The 16,506-nt window shown below is 45.7% G+C and overlaps 9 protein-coding genes across 9 annotated transcripts; 6 read left to right on the top strand and 3 right to left on the bottom strand.

Moving 5' to 3' along the window:
- Positions 1-38: 38 nt before the first annotated feature.
- C8R40DRAFT_1078997 (P-loop containing nucleoside triphosphate hydrolase protein) lies at positions 39-1,060 on the top strand. The gene is made up of 3 exons (XM_046227029.1): positions 39-144; positions 193-770; positions 826-1,060. Exons 1-3 carry the CDS (start codon positions 92-94, stop codon positions 909-911), a joined length of 717 nt encoding a protein of 238 aa, XP_046092707.1. The 5' UTR covers positions 39-91; the 3' UTR covers positions 912-1,060.
- Positions 1,061-1,985: 925 nt separating this feature from the next.
- Positions 1,986-4,203, top strand: C8R40DRAFT_1157841 (amino acid/polyamine transporter I; the record flags this gene model as incomplete). Its single annotated transcript, XM_046229668.1, has 12 exons — positions 1,986-2,119; positions 2,173-2,375; positions 2,434-2,468; positions 2,514-2,602; positions 2,673-2,774; positions 2,837-2,928; positions 2,988-3,158; positions 3,218-3,300; positions 3,357-3,443; positions 3,499-3,541; positions 3,606-3,845; positions 3,938-4,203. The coding sequence occupies 12 exons, from the start codon at positions 1,986-1,988 to the stop codon at positions 4,201-4,203; spliced, it is 1,545 nt and encodes a 514-aa protein (XP_046092706.1).
- A 172-nt stretch (positions 4,204-4,375) lies between these two features.
- On the top strand, positions 4,376-6,054 carry C8R40DRAFT_1078988 (uncharacterized protein). The gene is made up of 4 exons (XM_046227028.1): positions 4,376-4,581; positions 4,636-5,075; positions 5,133-5,301; positions 5,411-6,054. The coding sequence occupies exons 1-4, from the start codon at positions 4,440-4,442 to the stop codon at positions 5,935-5,937; spliced, it is 1,278 nt and encodes a 425-aa protein (XP_046092705.1). The 5' UTR covers positions 4,376-4,439; the 3' UTR covers positions 5,938-6,054.
- A 461-nt stretch (positions 6,055-6,515) lies between these two features.
- On the bottom strand, positions 6,516-7,567 carry C8R40DRAFT_1165025 (S-adenosyl-L-methionine-dependent methyltransferase; the record flags this gene model as incomplete). The annotated part of the gene is made up of 6 exons (XM_046230616.1): positions 6,516-6,640; positions 6,708-6,877; positions 6,930-7,049; positions 7,111-7,202; positions 7,261-7,387; positions 7,458-7,567. 6 exons carry the CDS (start codon positions 7,565-7,567, stop codon positions 6,516-6,518), a joined length of 744 nt encoding a protein of 247 aa, XP_046092704.1.
- Positions 7,568-9,022: 1,455 nt separating this feature from the next.
- On the top strand, positions 9,023-10,151 carry C8R40DRAFT_1078981 (uncharacterized protein). Its single transcript, XM_046227027.1, has 3 exons — positions 9,023-9,214; positions 9,269-9,689; positions 9,752-10,151. The coding sequence occupies exons 1-3, from the start codon at positions 9,096-9,098 to the stop codon at positions 9,851-9,853; spliced, it is 642 nt and encodes a 213-aa protein (XP_046092703.1). The 5' UTR covers positions 9,023-9,095; the 3' UTR covers positions 9,854-10,151.
- A 251-nt stretch (positions 10,152-10,402) lies between these two features.
- On the top strand, positions 10,403-12,363 carry C8R40DRAFT_1031958 (glycoside hydrolase family 13 protein; the record flags this gene model as incomplete). Its single annotated transcript, XM_046223216.1, has 7 exons — positions 10,403-10,507; positions 10,567-10,766; positions 10,818-10,940; positions 11,025-11,377; positions 11,437-11,639; positions 11,699-11,808; positions 11,868-12,363. The coding sequence occupies 7 exons, from the start codon at positions 10,403-10,405 to the stop codon at positions 12,361-12,363; spliced, it is 1,590 nt and encodes a 529-aa protein (XP_046092702.1).
- An 804-nt stretch (positions 12,364-13,167) lies between these two features.
- Positions 13,168-13,673, bottom strand: C8R40DRAFT_1026014 (uncharacterized protein; the record flags this gene model as incomplete). The annotated part of the gene is made up of 3 exons (XM_046223080.1): positions 13,168-13,223; positions 13,287-13,389; positions 13,443-13,673. Coding segments are annotated over 3 exons (390 nt in total), but the record flags the coding sequence as incomplete, so codon positions are not given.
- A 317-nt stretch (positions 13,674-13,990) lies between these two features.
- C8R40DRAFT_53902 (uncharacterized protein) lies at positions 13,991-14,782 on the top strand. The gene is made up of 2 exons (XM_046235382.1): positions 13,991-14,627; positions 14,683-14,782. The coding sequence occupies exons 1-2, from the start codon at positions 14,242-14,244 to the stop codon at positions 14,687-14,689; spliced, it is 393 nt and encodes a 130-aa protein (XP_046092700.1). The 5' UTR covers positions 13,991-14,241; the 3' UTR covers positions 14,690-14,782.
- Positions 14,783-15,053: 271 nt separating this feature from the next.
- On the bottom strand, positions 15,054-16,245 carry C8R40DRAFT_1078970 (uncharacterized protein). The gene is made up of 3 exons (XM_046227026.1): positions 15,452-16,245; positions 15,140-15,381; positions 15,054-15,076 (listed from the first exon to the last, which is right to left on the bottom strand). The coding sequence occupies exon 1, from the start codon at positions 16,202-16,204 to the stop codon at positions 15,467-15,469; it is 738 nt and encodes a 245-aa protein (XP_046092699.1). The 5' UTR covers positions 16,205-16,245; the 3' UTR covers positions 15,054-15,076; positions 15,140-15,381; positions 15,452-15,466.
- Positions 16,246-16,506: the final 261 nt, after the last annotated feature.

Here is a 16,506-nt window from a genome sequence, read left to right as displayed (position 1 = left end):
TTTCGATGATCGTGGTGGTTGTTCAAGAGACAAACAGCACATAAACAACGCTGAACTTTGCTTTGACTTGATTTTGCTTCACTTGACAGATATGGACACAAAGGCTAGGCAATTAGCATTGGTATTGGTCGAATTACTAGCAAAGTTCGTCCTTTGACTGTTCATGATAACCTTCTACTCACTTCTTCGCAGAAAACCTGCTTCTTCACGCCTTCTAGTTGGCATCTATGGTATACCTGCCTCTGGTAAATCAACTTTTGCGGATCTTTTGTACAAATACACCGATAATCTACTTCAAAATGATCCTCAAAACTCCGTCAGAGCCATTCTCGTTTCACTCGATGGGTGGCACCTTAGTCGTGCCCAATTGAACCAGTTTCCTGACCCCAAGCTTGCCCGAGACAGACGAGGCAGCCACTGGACCTTTGATGGTCCAAGTTACCTACAATTTGTGCAAAACTTACGCGAAGAAGTCCTGCCAGAGACAACGCGAATCATAACAGCGCCTTCTTTTGACCATGCAATCAAAGATCCTACGCCCCATGCCGTGCAAATTCATCCCCAACATCGTATCGTCATCATAGAAGGTCTCTACACTGCTCTGGATGTCGATTCTTGGAGAGAAGCTGCGCTTTTACTCGATGAGCGTTGGTATCTCGAACTAGATTTCGAGGAAGCACAGAAACGGCTAATTAAAAGACATCTGGTTAGTGGTGTAGCCAAGGATCCTGCAGAAGCAGTCTGGCGAGCAGAAGCAAACGACATGCCTAGTGAGCGCGCGTTTTCATGAATATCCGTTGAATTCGCGCTGAAGGATTGTTCCAGATGGTAGATTTCTGTTAGCGAACACGGTGGAAGCAACGAGGGTTATAATGAGTGTGGAGGATCCTGTCCTCGCCCTACCTGCATAAACTCTTGTCTCACGAAATCAAAGTCTATGTCTAGTCCCTGTCTATATATCTGTACAAATTCATGTCGTCGAACCTTTCAAGATTTCCTGGCATCAGTGATACCAGATCAGTGTACGTCGAGCTCTATTGAGCTATCCATTGGAAATGACAAGTTGATTATTGTACAGAACGTATTCTCCTTGAATCCTTCTTTGAAGATTCTCTTCACGTTCCTCGAAGTTGCGAATCTAACTGCACGGTCCGGTCATTAAAACCTCAACCTCTCATATTCCAAACGAGTACCTCTGTCTTGCATGAGTTTAAGCGAAGCCAGCAGATCATGATGTAAGTGTAAGCTCTGAACGAAGAAAGATATAATGGCCTCCTTCGGCGATGAAGCCTTGAGAATCTCTTGATGATGCTCTGTTGACTATTCGGTGAGTTTCACGATTGTTCAAATTTTGAAAGAGTCATACTTTTAATTGAAGGACTGTCTACAGTACATAGCATGTAGAAGTTTGGCGCCGGCAGTATGTTCAGGTGAGTGTTTGAGTTGGTCTGAAGTTCACACATGCATCGCGCCGGTCAAAGTTTGTGAACCGTAAAATGCCTGACAATGTAAAGATAAACCTCATAAGGTTAATCCGTTCCTAAAAATGCATCACAGACATCCAGAACCGGAATGCTTATACTATGCTGAGGGAGGAATTAAGCTGTGGTTTTCCGTCTATCAAAGCCAATGCACAGGTTGACCACAATATGTCCACAAACTTGGCCACTATTCGTCTGGGTTAGGAGCGCAAATGACCACCTTCCGGGTGGAATCAAGGCTTGGTTTCATTCCTTTCAATCTCACGAGCTGTATAGAGAAAAGTGAACACATGTCATTATCACCAAGTGAGTGTTCCATTTTGTTCATCTATCACTTCATACTCCTCATTCCATTCAGTATGCAGGTCATAGCCTGTGGGATGGGTTACGTGTCTTGCCGTATGCTCAAAGCTCAATAGCTGAAGATAAGCAGCCACCTACTTATAGTGACCAGACGCGATAACGGTCGTTTCTTCCTTTAGACCCACCTTGAAGTTCGTGAGCATGTCCAAAATAGAGGCCAAAGACGAACTTTTACTCGCACAACTCGGGTATAAACAGGAATTCAAACGTGATTTCGGATTATTGGAGCTCTTTGGGGTAGCGTTTTCGATTCAGGGCGTCTTGCCTTCTATAGCGTGAGCGATATCTTGCGTTCGTCGATAAAACCGATCCCATTAATATCTTTCAGGTCGGTTCTAGTGTACTCTATTCCATATGGTGGCGCCGTCAGTATGGTATGGGGATGGGCTGTATGCTCGCTTTTCCTCATGTCCATCGCTACAGCGATGGCTGAGTTGGCATCCTCTGCGCCAACTTCCGGAGGCGTTTATTACTGGACATTTCACTTTTCGTCTTCAAAGTATCGAAATTATCTTTCATGGCTTCTGGGATGTACGTAGCCGCTGTCTCTCTAGTTTTCCGGTGACTTCCAACAAAGGGTATGTGCTAGATATCGACACTATAACATACATCGTTGGAATAACAGTAAGTGAAACCGACTTAGGTGTCATTCTCCACTCACGAAGGTAGGGTATCAACTGGGGTTGTGCAGTACAAATCATGGCAGCCGCGAGTATCGGCTCTGATTTATCTTTCGAGGCAAACGTTTTTCAAACCTAGTGAGTTCGCGAATAACCTTTGCATCCTCAATGTACACGTAGTAAATCAAGCTGCCCCTTGACTATTTAGTGGTGTTTTTGTAGCACTTGTTGTCTTGCAAGCCACGCTTTGCAGCTTTGCCACCAAAATCATCGCAAGACTGCAATTGGTGTATATCCTAGTGAATATCGGGTGCGTAGCACTATATTTATTTGAAGCCCTCCAGTAATTGTCTAACAAGATTAATCTTGTAGCCTATGCTTTGCCATTATTTTTGGACTGCCTGCGAATACGCCTTCCGAATTCAAGAACGACGCAAAGTACGCATTTGGGAATATCCAAAACTGTGACTTTCCAGAAAAGTGTTATCACACATGTCTCTTTCGGCTAATGTTTATATTCCAGTGTCTTCCTGGCCAGATGGATTTGCGTTCATCTTGGGATTCCTCGCTCCTTTGTGGGTTGTCGGTTGCTTTGACTCTACCGTGCATATCAGCGAAGAAGCAAGAAACGCGAGCACCGCTATACCTTGGGCCGTCATGCTTTCCACGGCGGTTTCTTGTGTCTTAGGATGGGGTGCATACTTCCGATTCTTTGTTACCGAGTTAGATCATGCTGAGTCTTCTTGTTTCCAGCGATTAACGTATCCCTGGCGTTCAACATGGGAACAGACACTGACGGAATATTATCCAACGAAATTGGACAACCTTTAGCTACTGTATGTAATCCCCTTTATTATCCTGCCATCTCGTTTCTCTACTAAAGCCTTTCTAGATATTTTTCAATGGTCTCGGTCAACGCGGTACCTTGGGCGTTTGGACTATCCTAATCATCACTCAGGTCATGATGGGCACAAGCGGCGTAAGCAGGTTTGAAATTGACCATCACGGCCATTGAGTTTATACTCTTCTTGTAGTTTGTGTCATCTTCCAGACAAGTTTTCGCCTTCAGTCGCGACGGTACGTTCATTATATCATCTTTTTACATGGAAGCGTGGACTGCATAATTGTTTTTTGTTCACAGGAGCATTGCCCTTCTCGAAATATCTTTACTACGTCAATGAAAGTCTTTCAGTCCCCATACGCTGCGTGTGGTTCTCCGCTACTGTGGCAATACTACTTGGATTGATTCCGCTTGCAGGTAATGCTGCAAGCGGAGCGATATTTGCTATGGGGGTAGTTGGACAGTATATCTGCTATTCTACAGCTATCATGGCACGGTGGCTTGGTGGCACGGCATTCGAAAAGGGGCCCTTCCATGTGGGTGTATTGGTGAGTACAGCATACGATGTCTTATAGTCCGTTCCATTGTCGCTAACTCGTCTTTCCGTCCATTTTTTGCCACTCTATGTAGAGTTTTCCTATATCACTCTTTGCCGTACTCCTTCATGCTGTTCATGAGTGTCATCTTGCTGTTCCCGGCCGAACCCAACCTTTCTGGTCCTGCGACGATGAATTATACTGTGCTCGTCATGGGAGGCGTGATGCTTTTTTCGACAGCCTACTACTTCTTCCCTGTCTATGGAGGTGTCCATTGGTTCAAGGGTCCAGTGGTGACGACTATAACTGATTCGGTAGCATCGAAGAGCACATCGGAACTAGAAATTCGTGAAAAAGAATGATTTATGTACAAAATTGAATGATAAAGAACGATTGGGTTTACTTAACTTGAGGTCCAGCGACGACCTGAAAATTTTAAGCTATCTCGGCACCACATCCATTGCATTACAATGGAGGTGGAACCAAACAAGTCCAAGCGCTGTGCGGACCGGGACAGGACATATCTTCACTATGATTCAGACCACATTTACGCTACCATTTACTGCTCTTATCATCGTCTCTGATTGCTGGATAGTTCATGGCCCGAATTCTGTCAATAGTCACGCGTATATCGCGTGTTACTCCGCAGAGAACCAACACTCACAGAACTCGCGCGCTTCGTATATCTCCGGGTCATACATCTATACTGCCAAAGTCCCTACTTTTAATCAGAAGAAGTAGTACGTGTTCATACAAGAATTAATATGCTTTCTGTCTTTCATTTCCTTTTATAGGTAGTGCTATAGAAGAAGAACCGAAGGAAACAGTGGAGGGAAGGACACCACACGATGCTGAAAAGACGTTAAAGCCGACCCTAGTTCCTAAACATATTACAACGCAAACACCCCTCCATGTCGCCTCCCTTCCTCCTCTCCCAGCCCGACCAACGACCTGGCCGACGCCATGGCTGAGCCTTTCTGAAATGCAGGAATACCTTTTCCCGTTGAAGGAGCTGTTACCGTTGAAGGCGCTTCCTACCTCCATTATCAAGAAGAAGCTGTGGCGGCACAGACTAGCTCCAGTGTTGGATCTTCCTGAGATTGAGGCAAAAACATCGGCACTTCGACTGGATCCTGGTAACGGCCTCCATTTCATGATGACATACACTTTCACAGACGTTGAATCCGCGAATGAGTTCGTTGCAGAGGTGAAGAGGATCGCCAGAGTGGAGAAGGTCACTTCTAGTCTCCCTTCGTACACCATGATTCAATATCTTAATCTTCCTATACAGCATGATCCCGAGTACTTGCACGTCTACCGCCATTCAGACTCTAAACAAGGGGACATTGAAAAAAATCCGTACGCAGCACGAGTAAACATCCGAATAACCACCCACCAGGCGTATATCCCTAAGGAGATATCTGACTTGCGGCCAACAGTGCCTGCGAGGGATGTTACTCGTAAGTTTGCACGCTTCATTCTATTTTTTTATTTCCATGTCTATGTTTATCTCTCCTTATACATTTTTAACGTACCAACCAATCCTAATCTCATCAAACATATATCCAGCCTTCCCAGAAGACCTTATTATTTCCGGAGTCACCATGCGCGATGTGCGGTTCGCGATGCTTGTTGACCAGGTTTTCAGAGAGCAGTTTTTGATTGTTCCTCCTGACTCTGAAGACGGAGACAAGAACGAAAACGAAAACAAGAACCAGAATGAAAGCGAGAACCAGAACGAAAGCGAGAACAAAAGCGAGATATTCAACAAAGCAAGAAAAAGAACTGGTCTACCCTCCTTTATTCGTCCTCCCGCTACCCCGTCCGTATCCCTAGCGTACCCCAACCCCACGCTAAGTCCAAATACCCAACAACTCCTCTCCTCCATTTTTCGATCCCGTTTCTGCCCATGCTGCGGTCTCCCGCACGCATTAGCTGACTGTCCTGTGAGGGATGAGTATCCACAATATTCTTCAATCAAGAGGTTGGGTGAGAAGAAGGCGGCTTTAGGGGAACAAATCAAGGAAGAAGGGAAAAAAGGGGAGAAAGGGAAGAAAGGAAAGGAAGAGAAGGAAGAGCAAGGGTATAAGGAATGAGTAATGGATTTCTTTCAATATATCTTAGTGGCACTTCTTTGTTAATGAAACAACATGCAGCATACTGATACTGATACTGATATGTATACAAAAGCCTCAAGAATTATTATTTGAAACTTGAAACAGTAGAAGGGGACTTATACCTACAGATGGACTCTAACATTACTGCTTCCATCTAGTAAGTTCAAGGTCTGTTGCCTCATCGCTGCGTGGTTGGCCCAAACCAAAAGTGTACACAGATTTCGATGCCCTACAATACTCAACGCTGATTACCCAGTTTTATTTGCATAGAGTGTCGACACTAGCGCTGAGGCAAACCCTGTTCGAAGACCAAAAAAGCGCAATATCAGATAAGCTACCCCCGCCATACCTACTGTATGGGCGGGTTTTGGGATTAAGGACAATAATGACATACATGGCGAATTCCGGCATGTTGAAGCCAAAACTTGTCCGGCATGTTGAAGCCAAACTGGGTTTCGTTGTAACGGAAAACCCTTCAGTAGCTGAGTCCCTTTGAATACCTGAGGAGAGGTAATCGTGAGGAGGAGAGTAAGTACGACAGCACCACTTCAAGGAAATCAAACCCGTCTCCAAACGACCATTCTATCCTTGCCCTTGTGTACTTCGCTTTGTATTTCCAGGGGCGGTATTTTGTTGTAAACGATCTCCCATCCATTGGCACCGCCTGATCCATTCGAGCCGCCTGGAATTACATATATGAGCTTGAAAGTAACAATAATGATGATAGGTTATGGCTGGTGAAAACTCACCCAAAACCTCGACATAATTTTCAAACGAGGACCAAAATGGTGGACCTAATTTGTATGGCTCTGGTACATGAGGAAACATCAGAGTAATCAGATACCCTCCCGGTTTTACAAGTGACTGCATCTGCGATCCCCATGCTGGGCGCATGGAGGGAGGAATTGCGACATAGAACCTGTATATCTGTTGAAGAGTATGATACAAAAGATACTTCAAGTTAAACGCACGTATAATCGTAGATCAAGTCGAATTTCTCCTCGTCGGGCAGGTCAAGTTTGAAGAAATCAACAGCATCAAACTTGACGCTGGCAGCCACGGAGGGAGGAACTCCCTTGGTTTTTAAAAAGCTGTGATGAAATAAATGAATATAACATAGTACATTATGATATAAACAGCATGTAAACCTACTCATTAGCAGCTGCCACAGCGGTAGTCGACACGTCGTAGCCTAGAACAGTCTTCCATCCTAAAGCAGAGGCCAGGTATATAGTGTCGAACCCCTGCAATGTAACGATAATTAGCTACTGTACTGATAAAATGCCAGAGAGATAGTGATACCCTGCCACACCCTGGAACCAACGCTTTGCCTTCTTTGGGAAATGGCACTTCGCCCGACTCAACAAGCCACCTGAGTGGAGGTTGAATGTCGGATGTGCCCGCTTCCCAGGGAGTAAGACCGTTAGACCTACACAGGATATGTATGGAGAATCAGCACTGAAGTACGAGGAGAGTATAGAAAAATGAATGCTCCTTACCAGACCTTATCCCAGCTCTCCGACTCTGTAGTGAGATATTTTCTCATTTCGTTTGCATTAGGAAAAGCAGATTTATGGAACGCATCGACTTCAGCTTGGTTCTGTGCCATGGGTAGTCAGTATATTATATGTTCGAGTGGTGGTGGTGGTGGTGGTGGTGGTGGTCGAAGGTTGAAGTTGTGAAATTTGGCGATCTTTTATTGAACTTTTGAGGTATATTTATCCATGACAAAGGAATCTGATAACGAGACGAGTAAAAATACAATTAGAGACGAAGAATAACAGGCAAATCTTTTTTGTCCTGAGAAATTTGTTACTAGTGAAAGAAGTATGCGATTATCGCAGGTCGAATAAAGCCTGCTGGGAATAGTAACGGGTGTGATTCAGATATTTCAAAATAAGTAGACTGAGCATATAATAAACGAAAGCCAACGAACGTGTTTAAGTTTGGTATCTCTATTCTCTAAATAGGTGAGAGAGGGGGATAATGTCCTGCGAAGAGATATCGAAATATGTGCATAGGCATGCGGTGGTGAGTCGAAATTACTCACACAACATTGTAATATTTAAGTTTCGATTGAGCCTGCTGGAGAATAATTCAACAGATTGAGTCTATACATGGACCAGTCGGCGCCTAAGAACGTAGCATCGTAGAATCGAGGCCAATAACGAAGAGTCCTCTAATCCTCGAATCACGTCGAACACAAAAAGTTCGAAGTTGGGAAAAAACGTACTACGTGCTCGCGTGAACAAGTCTCGACAAAAGATATGCACATTAAGGCTTAGAAATACCAGGTACAAGTTAAGCTGTAGGCGGGCAAGGTTCAAATGCAGTGAAAGCCTTACTCGTCTCAAGAACGGTGAGTTACTGCTTATACAATAAACTTCATTCAAAAAAAGCAATGGAAAAGAGAACCGTAGTAGGAGAGACCGCGGTATCCGTAACATCTGCTATGAATTCTTGGAAATCCAAGGAAGGTTCGATATAAGAAAAGGCAAACTCCGTTCTTCTGTATCGCGCGCGATTGCAACAGGGATTTGTGGCCATCTATCCGGAACGGAAACCTGCAGAAAGGCGACCTGTGATACCACTGCTGGTAAAAGTGGAAATCAAACACTGTAGAGGTAGATTATTCAGGTGAGTCTGAATGATGAAGAACTCTTCGCTACTTATCAAAGCGATAGTGTTCATGATAGCTGCGTAAAACATGAGTAGAACATGTATGTTGAATGAGGGGGGACTATAGGTTCCTCAGGGTTCCTCAATACAGTGGCAGAATCGTGTACTACTAGTATACTACTAGCTCTGCAACTCTATGAGTTGATGATCTCAGTTCATTTCGCATTGGTTCAACGTGTCAGCTCAAATATATGCGTCGGTAAGAGGCGTAGCATCTCCAGAGATTTGGGTTTCGGCAGAGGATACGTTGTTGGGTGAAAGCAATCATGATCATTCGAATCTCGATGCAGGGAGCGAGAGAGGCTGCAGGCAGGCGTGACTGTGTGAGATAGTTCCACGTGATGCACCCACCACCTTGTCTTCGCGTTTGCTAGTAACTTGGAACTAGCCCGTCTTATAGTTCACGAACGCGTAATCCTTCGTGAACTTTGACTAGAGGCCCGATCAAGGACTGCACTATGGAAGACGATCTTCAAGCACTACAAGGTATCCATCTATCTCCGGTACTCGAATCGCGCCTCGAGTTGCTTGCGCGGACAGCAGAAGCACTAGGATTGGACGAGCCATCTATTATAGGGTACGATGATTGTACACTTCCAATAGTAAATCGATCTACTCACAAAGCTCACAGCATCAATCACTCCATTGCCAATGTTTCCACTCGCCGCCTCAACCTCAAACTCTCCGTAAACCGCGCGATCTACGTCGAAAAAGAGCTACGGCTACACTTAGCTAAGCTGGAAGCAGAGCTTGCACTTTTACGGAAGTGGACTGTGTCGCTGAGTGGGGTAACTCCAGAATCGGAAACTGCTTTTGAAACCGGAGCCGGAACGGAAACTGCAGAGTCTCTGGAACGTCGTCGGCAGGTTATCATTCGCAAAGCGAAGGAGTATCAAGCTCAACTTGTTCAATTGAACTCCACAAATGCCTCAAGCTTTTCCACGAATGTCAGTATATCGGAACTCACGCGTTTGCAGGAGCAGAACAAAGAGCGGGAAAAGGAGATTCGTCGAAAGAGAAAAAAAGTTGAGGCCTTTCGTGGATTGCCTGCAGTACGTCTGTGTTCATTCTCGACCGAAGAAGCTCGCCCATATCTTCTGATATTATAACGTAGAACCCAGACCTTGCGCGCCTTACCCTCCTCCAAGCCACGCAGAATTTGCAAGATCTGACTCGTGTACGGGAGGGACTACTAGGAAAGATGGTAGACGGTTAAGGCCTCTATAGGCCTCTATGCTCCTCAAACTTCGGCTTTGTCATGTTGATGAGTGTCTGAGTTGCCGGCTACCCGAGATCCCGACACCTGCTCTCATATCAAGGTGATATTTCACCGTAAATCATGCTTGCAATTCCCAATACCGTCCCGATGTTACTCTCCGTCTGAATAATTCGTGTGGAGCTCTATGCACAGATACAGCGTCTGAACGGGCTCACGGAGTAATAGCGGCGATATATGTCCGAATTAGGTAAACTTTCTGCCAAATAGAGAAAAACAAATTTAAATTGTTAATCACGCGAAAAGTTTTTACTGTACATCCGGCACTCACCATGCCGCAGACGACCTGGATTCTCAATGACATCTGGGCGCCGCGCTGGCTGCAGCATTCTATTCCTATCTTCAACCACACGGTTTCTTGCGGTTTCAACTCGCCGCTCCTACATTTTCTTTCTTCCTTGCTATCAACACATTGACAACGTTTTGGCAATTTTTTACTGCCTTTAAACGGCAAACTTCCACTCTCTCAGCACTTTTACCTTGAAAATAATGAAGTATTCTTGGGCCGCGACTGCTGTGGCTTCGAGTTCGCTGTTGGCAAATACGGTCCTCGCAGCTTCAGCAGATGACTGGACAAACAGGGCTATCTACCAAGTAAGTATCAGGCACAAACACAACACGGGATGCAAGGTCCTCATAACTTTCTTTCCTAGGTCGTTACTGACAGATTCGCTTTGGGCAATGGTTCTTCACCGAGTTGTGATACGAGTCAGAAGAAATACTGTGGCGGAAACTGGCAGGGAATCATTAATAATCTGGATTATATCCAGAGTATGGGCTTCGATGCTATCTGGATATCCCCAGTCGTAGAAAATGTTCAGGGTACGACGACTGAGGGTGAGGCTTACCATGGGTGAGTTACTTGTGCTTTTGTCCCTCAATGCCTCAAGCTGATATGTATCAGATATTGGCCACAAAACATCAATTCCCTCAACTCCAATTTCGGTTCTGCCGATGACCTCAAGAGCTTGAGTAGCGCTCTTCATGGCAAGGGCATGTATCTCATGGTGGATGTAGTTGTGAACCAGTAAGTCTACAATTCGCTTCATCCTTTCGCGTTTCTAAAATTTCTTCAAACCAGTGTCGTGGCAAACCCTACCAATACATCCAGTGTCTGGCCCGAGACCTTCGACTACTCCCAGTTACAACCCTTTGGTGGTTCAAACTCCTTTCACACTCAATGCTTTATCGACGACTACAATAACCAGACTGATGTCGAGCAATGCTGGTTGGGTGACTCCGGTCTTCCTCTTCTCGATCTCGACACGGAAAACAGCACAGTAGTAGATACCATGTACAGCTGGATCAAGAACCTTGTCTCTGATTATAACATTGATGGACTTCGGGTTGACACTGCAAAGCACATCAGACAGGACTTTTGGCCTGATTTCGCGTCCAACGCTGGAGTGTATACTGTCGGGGAGATTCTGATTGGCAACGTTACTTATGCTGCGCCTTACACTAGTGGGTTCTTAAGTTCTACCGAGTGGTTATACTTCGTCTGACCACCCCTGTTCGCGCAGAGGCTCTTGATAGTGTTCTTGACTATCCCACTTACTACGCTGTTTACGACGCGTTTACGAATGGCACCTCCGGCAACATGAGCGTCATCACCGAAATGGTTACCCAGGCTCAGGACCAATACAATCATGGTACTTTCTACGTTGGGTCATTCGTCGAGAACCAGGATAACCCTAGGATTCAATCGACCGTTACTGACCAATCAGTGAGATTTCCAGAATCTCTTCTTGGAGTGTTTAGATATGCTTATCAACAACTATGCAGATCGTGAAAAACGCCATGACATGGCCTTTTATAAACGATGGAATTCCCATTCTTTACTACGGTCAGGAACAAGGATATCAGGGAGGTAACGACCCTGCTAACCGTGAAGCGTACGTCATCCCTTATCTCGAATCTTTCTTCGTTCATCCTAACGACCTTGTCTTGCAAGTCTCTGGCTTTCTGGCTTCAACACAGAGAACAAGCCTCTCGTCACCCATGTCAAAACGCTCAACGCCGCTCGCAAACAAGCTATTTCCTACAACTCGTCCTTCCTCACCACCAAAGCCTCCTTCATCTCCCAATCCTCCACGTCCACCTTGGCCGTATCCAAGCCGCCTTTCCTTGCCCTCCTCACGAACGGAGGCTCCTCATCTAGTGTATCGTGGAGCATTCCTAGCTCTGCAGGGCTGTACACTGGGAGCGAGACGCTTGTGGATGTGTTGACATGTGAAACAGTTACCCCAAGCTCAGATGGGAGTTTGAGTGTCAGTGCGAGCAGTGGGTTGCCGAAGGTGCTGATGCCTGCGGAGGCGTTGAGCAAGTCTGGCTCGTTGTGTTCTAGTCAGGCTAGCGGGAGCGGAGCGGTAGGATTGAAGGGTTTGGGCATGGGGTTAATGGGCGCAGTCGTGGTTGGGATTGTTTCGGGTGTAATGGTATTGGCGTAATGGTCGACTATTGCATTCCATTTCTTGCAAAACCCATCGACATGATTCGATGTATGCTGGAGCTCTTGCGCACGCATTATGATGATGTGATCCATTCCTTCCTTGCTCGTTTATTTGCTTGCTACCATTTGTTCCTTTGCATGGACTTTGGATCTTTCATGACATTTACATCTTTTAGGCAGAGGTCATTTCTATCAACATCAATGGACAATTTAGAATCTTTTTCATACAGTAATCGTATATTTCGCTGTAATATCGAGGTTCATATACAGTATACATAGCGAATCTCATAGATTCACTGTCATTCATTTTTTGTATTCGAGCTGCATATACTTGGGTGTACAACTGTGCCTCTTACTCTGCGGACAGAAAGATGATTGCATGTAGTGCGACGTGAGAAATGGTCAACAACCTTATGCTTTCAATTATTGACAATCGCAATGAAACACCGATAAATTTTGGGATTCATTCACCAGAGTATATGAAATCAGTACAACTACACTGCATGGAACATATATTGATACAAGCAAGGCTCTGAACGTGTGTTATGTAGTCCTTTGCGACCGTTACTTTTATGATAATTTTTACAGTTTTATTCTGGCAGGATATCGCTTCAGCCGTACAATTTCCCGAGACCTAATCCCTGGTATATCTTATCGAGACCCTGTTGAATCGGACATCAGCTGTGTACACTAAACGAAAAGGAAGAAACGACAAAGGATGTGGTTGGGAACTCACCGTCGCCGCAAAGATGCCCTTCAACAAAGAATCTAAACCGAGACCACTTAGGAGGCTTCCGAGGAGGTTGAGAACCCCAGCAAGTAGCATCCCAACACCGGCTACGATTTGAGTGAGTGGTTCTATGGTACCAGTTAGATTATCGTTGATCATCTTTGACGTAGCAATATGACTGTGAAACTTACGTCCAAGCGCATCGAGTAGCGGACCAAGATCCTTCTTTGCCTTTGGGAAGGCATCCAGCTTGTTTCGGGCCCATTCGATAGTTCCTCCCACTTCTTCAATCATCTGTCGAGGATATGTTCGAGTGCCCCCTCGTCGACGAGATGAAATTCACTCACCACCTTCAATGCCTCTGCGAGTCTCTGCTCCTCTGGTGTCGCCTTATGAGCCTTCTGATGGTTCTGCGCTCGTTGCGAAATCTTGTTCTCTGGGTCGGCGCCTTTGATCATCCCTTGGGTTTCGTTCATGATTTGTTCGGCTTGCTGCAAGAGCGGCTTGACTTGTTGAACGAGCTCGCTCTCGTTTCGATCTTCTTCTGGGCGGGCATCCATAGCCTCGATGTGCTGTGGATCCCAGATTAAGATTAACGATGCTTGAAACCAAGGTACGGAGGGGTTACCTTCCGGATCATTCTAGTGAGGGGAATCACTCTCGAATTGGCATCTTCAATGAGACGCGAGAGTCGCTCTGCGATTTCAGCTTCCTTCTTTCTCTCCTCATCGCTGCGGTCTTCGTTGGTAGTACTTGGTGGAGGCGCGTTATCAAGACCTTGGCCAAGACGAAAGTCGTGTTCTGACATGTTGTGTATGTGATTAATTTTTCTTGAGTAGCAGGAATGACTTTCTCAATGAGTTTAGAACCGTTTTAAACTGCCGCAGGAGCTGAGGGCTCCGCAACGCGACGCCAGAGTGATATCATAGGATGACCACCATCTGTACGCCACAATTGCGAGTATGAGGCAACTTCTACCGTTTGTTTTCCGACCAGGCACAAATCGCTGTTGTCATGGACCCATATGTTGTTTTATTAAAATGAGCTCATCAGGTACAATCGTCATACTTTTGGAGTCTTTATATTCTGGATAATCTCTCGCAACGCCTCCAATCTGTCGACCCCACTCAGCGCTCAACGTCTACCATGGCTGGCGGCAACTCCCGTTCACCTTCTTCAGGACCTTCCCCAGCTCAACAGCGCTCGCGTCGTCGGGCTTCCCGAAGTCCATCTGTAGCAAGTGACCCTGGTTCTCGACCACCTCGTAATCGTCGTCGAGGAGGGGGACAACAAAAACAAGGCGGCGGCGGCGGTCCTGTTGGTGGACTCCCAGGCGTGAGCGAAGTCGCAGATACTGCCACTGGCGCTGTAGGAAGCGTCGGCGATGCAGTCGGCGGATTAGTTGGTGGTGTAGCAGGCGGGGGAGGTGGAGGCGGCGGCGATAAGCCATTGAAGCTACGTCTCGATTTGAACTTGGATGTTGCCGTGGAAATCAAAGCGCGAGTGCATGGTGATTTGACAATTTCGTTGTTGTATGTGTATTTTGCTTTCTTGGTCATTGACTTATCTCTGAACTTCCTTCCGCAGGCGATAGCATGCTTGGATCACTTGCTTATTGCGAGATCATTTTCAAATACTCTTGCTCGTGGCTGTTGGCTGATTAACGCCATTGCAGCGATGAATGAATACAGTTGGATGCTTATGACACTGCAGGATCTATGGACACCCGAAGTTGTCTACGCCCGAACTCTGAAATTCTAATCACAGCTGTTTACTACTATGTATCTATCGTCCTTCACTGTAATTATAACTCATTCCATTGCATCAACGCCGATATCATTCGGAACATATATCCGGCTGCAAGCCTCGTCAAGGCTCTCCTCATTACCAATCTCTTTAAGGTGGCTATCATCCTTCAAGTATCGAGAAGCCTCTCTCTTTCGGTGGTGGGTTCAGAGAGGAAAGCATCTGGATCCACATGGTAAATGATGGTACAAGTAGCACCCAATAAGCAATATCAACATTGAATACATTATCTGGCCAGTGGCGTGTAGAGGGACTAAACAGAAGTACCGTCACAAGAAATGAGAAAGTTGTTCCAAAATTTTGAGAATCATGACAAGGTGAGTTGAGCTTGCCCTGCTCAACCTGCTTGTCAGCTTGTGTCCGAAACGATGGCAAGCAGGGTGAAGCAGGGCAGGCTAAACTCAAATAACCATGATGAATCAGATCGCTCACAAACTACAGTTTGGACAATCTCTATCGCATTGATGTCTAAGAGGCCAAGTAAGTCTAATTTGCTTCAGCCTGTTATGAAGTAGTTTTTCATGGTCAGAATGAATGATATTGTGTGTAGATCAAATGTAGATACTTACCTTTGTCCATCGACCCCTGTTAAATGAGTTTTGCAAAATGGAAATGGTGATGGAGAAAGTACATTATCAGTGCAAAGTAAAGAAAATGCGGACATCGAATGAGAAGTTGTGGAAGACACGTCAACGGTAAGCAGCGAGGGTGACTCGGAAGGTGGAGGTAGTGGTAGTGAGGAGGATGAAAGAGCGACAGGTGGTAGATAGGTTTCCGAAGAAGTACGAAAAGTCAATTCTGTAGATGCTCGAGGAGACTCAATAGACGGTGCAGGTGATAATAATGAAGGTGGTAATGTTGATAATGGCGCAGATGAAGTGAGTATTGATGAGGGAGGCGAGAACGAATGATAGAAGGAAGAACATGATGAAGCGTGAGTAGAAGAATGCAAACTTTCAGTCGAAAAAGAAAGAAGACCTGAATTTTCAGGTGTAGCGGTTTGCCTCTGTAAATCTGTAGCAAAACAGTCATGGAGATGACCCTCTTCTATGCATACATCAAGATGTGACCGTGATGGCATGTTCGACATTCGAAAGGATGTTCGACAGCCAGAATCAAGTGCAAGAATTTGTTCGAGTTGCCGTTTGGGCAATCGGGTTCGTTGCAGATGATTCTCAAGATCTGCAGACGTTTGCGCTTCCGTTACGCCCGTACCCGAGCTAGCAGCTTCTCTGGGATGCAGTTGTGCAGACGACCGACTCGAGGCAAGGATCGAAGACCTACATGGTACGAGCAAAGGCATGCCTTCAATTCTAAAATTGTTTAAAAATGGTGAAAACAGACCCAAGTGACAGGATTGCCCCGATCGCACCCAATGCGGTGATATATGGCGGGTTCCTTTTGACCGCCGAGACAGCAGGTGCCAATGTGAAGGCAAAAGCCAGAATATTGACTAACAAGACGACCACACGCCGATGGCTACGAAGGTGAGGTTTCCAACTCATTGAATAAAGTTCGAGGTGTGAGAAGGTAGAAAGCAAATGAAACTTTTATTTGTTAAGACGATGGGCAACGATGTTTTTTTGGTTTTGAGGAAATAGAGAG

The sequence above is a fragment of the Lentinula edodes genome (assembly GCF_021015755.1).
Source record: "Lentinula edodes strain Le(Bin) 0899 ss11 chromosome Unknown C8R40scaffold_1, whole genome shotgun sequence".
Lineage (NCBI taxonomy): Eukaryota > Fungi > Basidiomycota > Agaricomycetes > Agaricales > Omphalotaceae > Lentinula > Lentinula edodes.
Note: the sequence above shows the minus strand (reverse complement) of the source record. Positions and strands in the feature narration are given on the sequence as shown.

Bases quoted from the DNA above. Each gene is read 5' to 3' on its own strand.
- C8R40DRAFT_1078997 (XM_046227029.1), top strand. From the start codon at position 92: ATGGACACAAAGGCTAGGCAATTAGCATTGGTATTGGTCGAATTACTA. The intron at 145-192 runs GTTCGTCCTTTG...ACTTCTTCGCAG, and splicing joins TTGGTCGAATTACTAGCAAA to AAAACCTGCTTCTTCACGCC. The intron at 771-825 runs GTGAGCGCGCGT...GGATTGTTCCAG, and splicing joins AGAAGCAAACGACATGCCTA to ATGGTAGATTTCTGTTAGCG.
- C8R40DRAFT_1078988 (XM_046227028.1), top strand. From the start codon at position 4,440: ATGGCCCGAATTCTGTCAATAGTCACGCGTATATCGCGTGTTACTCCG. The intron at 4,582-4,635 runs GTACGTGTTCAT...TTCCTTTTATAG, and splicing joins ACTTTTAATCAGAAGAAGTA to GTAGTGCTATAGAAGAAGAA. The intron at 5,302-5,410 runs GTAAGTTTGCAC...ACATATATCCAG, and splicing joins GCCTGCGAGGGATGTTACTC to CCTTCCCAGAAGACCTTATT.
- C8R40DRAFT_1078981 (XM_046227027.1), top strand. From the start codon at position 9,096: ATGGAAGACGATCTTCAAGCACTACAAGGTATCCATCTATCTCCGGTA. The intron at 9,215-9,268 runs GTACGATGATTG...CAAAGCTCACAG, and splicing joins GACGAGCCATCTATTATAGG to CATCAATCACTCCATTGCCA. The intron at 9,690-9,751 runs GTACGTCTGTGT...ATTATAACGTAG, and splicing joins CCTTTCGTGGATTGCCTGCA to AACCCAGACCTTGCGCGCCT.
- C8R40DRAFT_53902 (XM_046235382.1), top strand. From the start codon at position 14,242: ATGGCTGGCGGCAACTCCCGTTCACCTTCTTCAGGACCTTCCCCAGCT.
- C8R40DRAFT_1078970 (XM_046227026.1), bottom strand. From the start codon at position 16,204: ATGCCTTTGCTCGTACCATGTAGGTCTTCGATCCTTGCCTCGAGTCGG.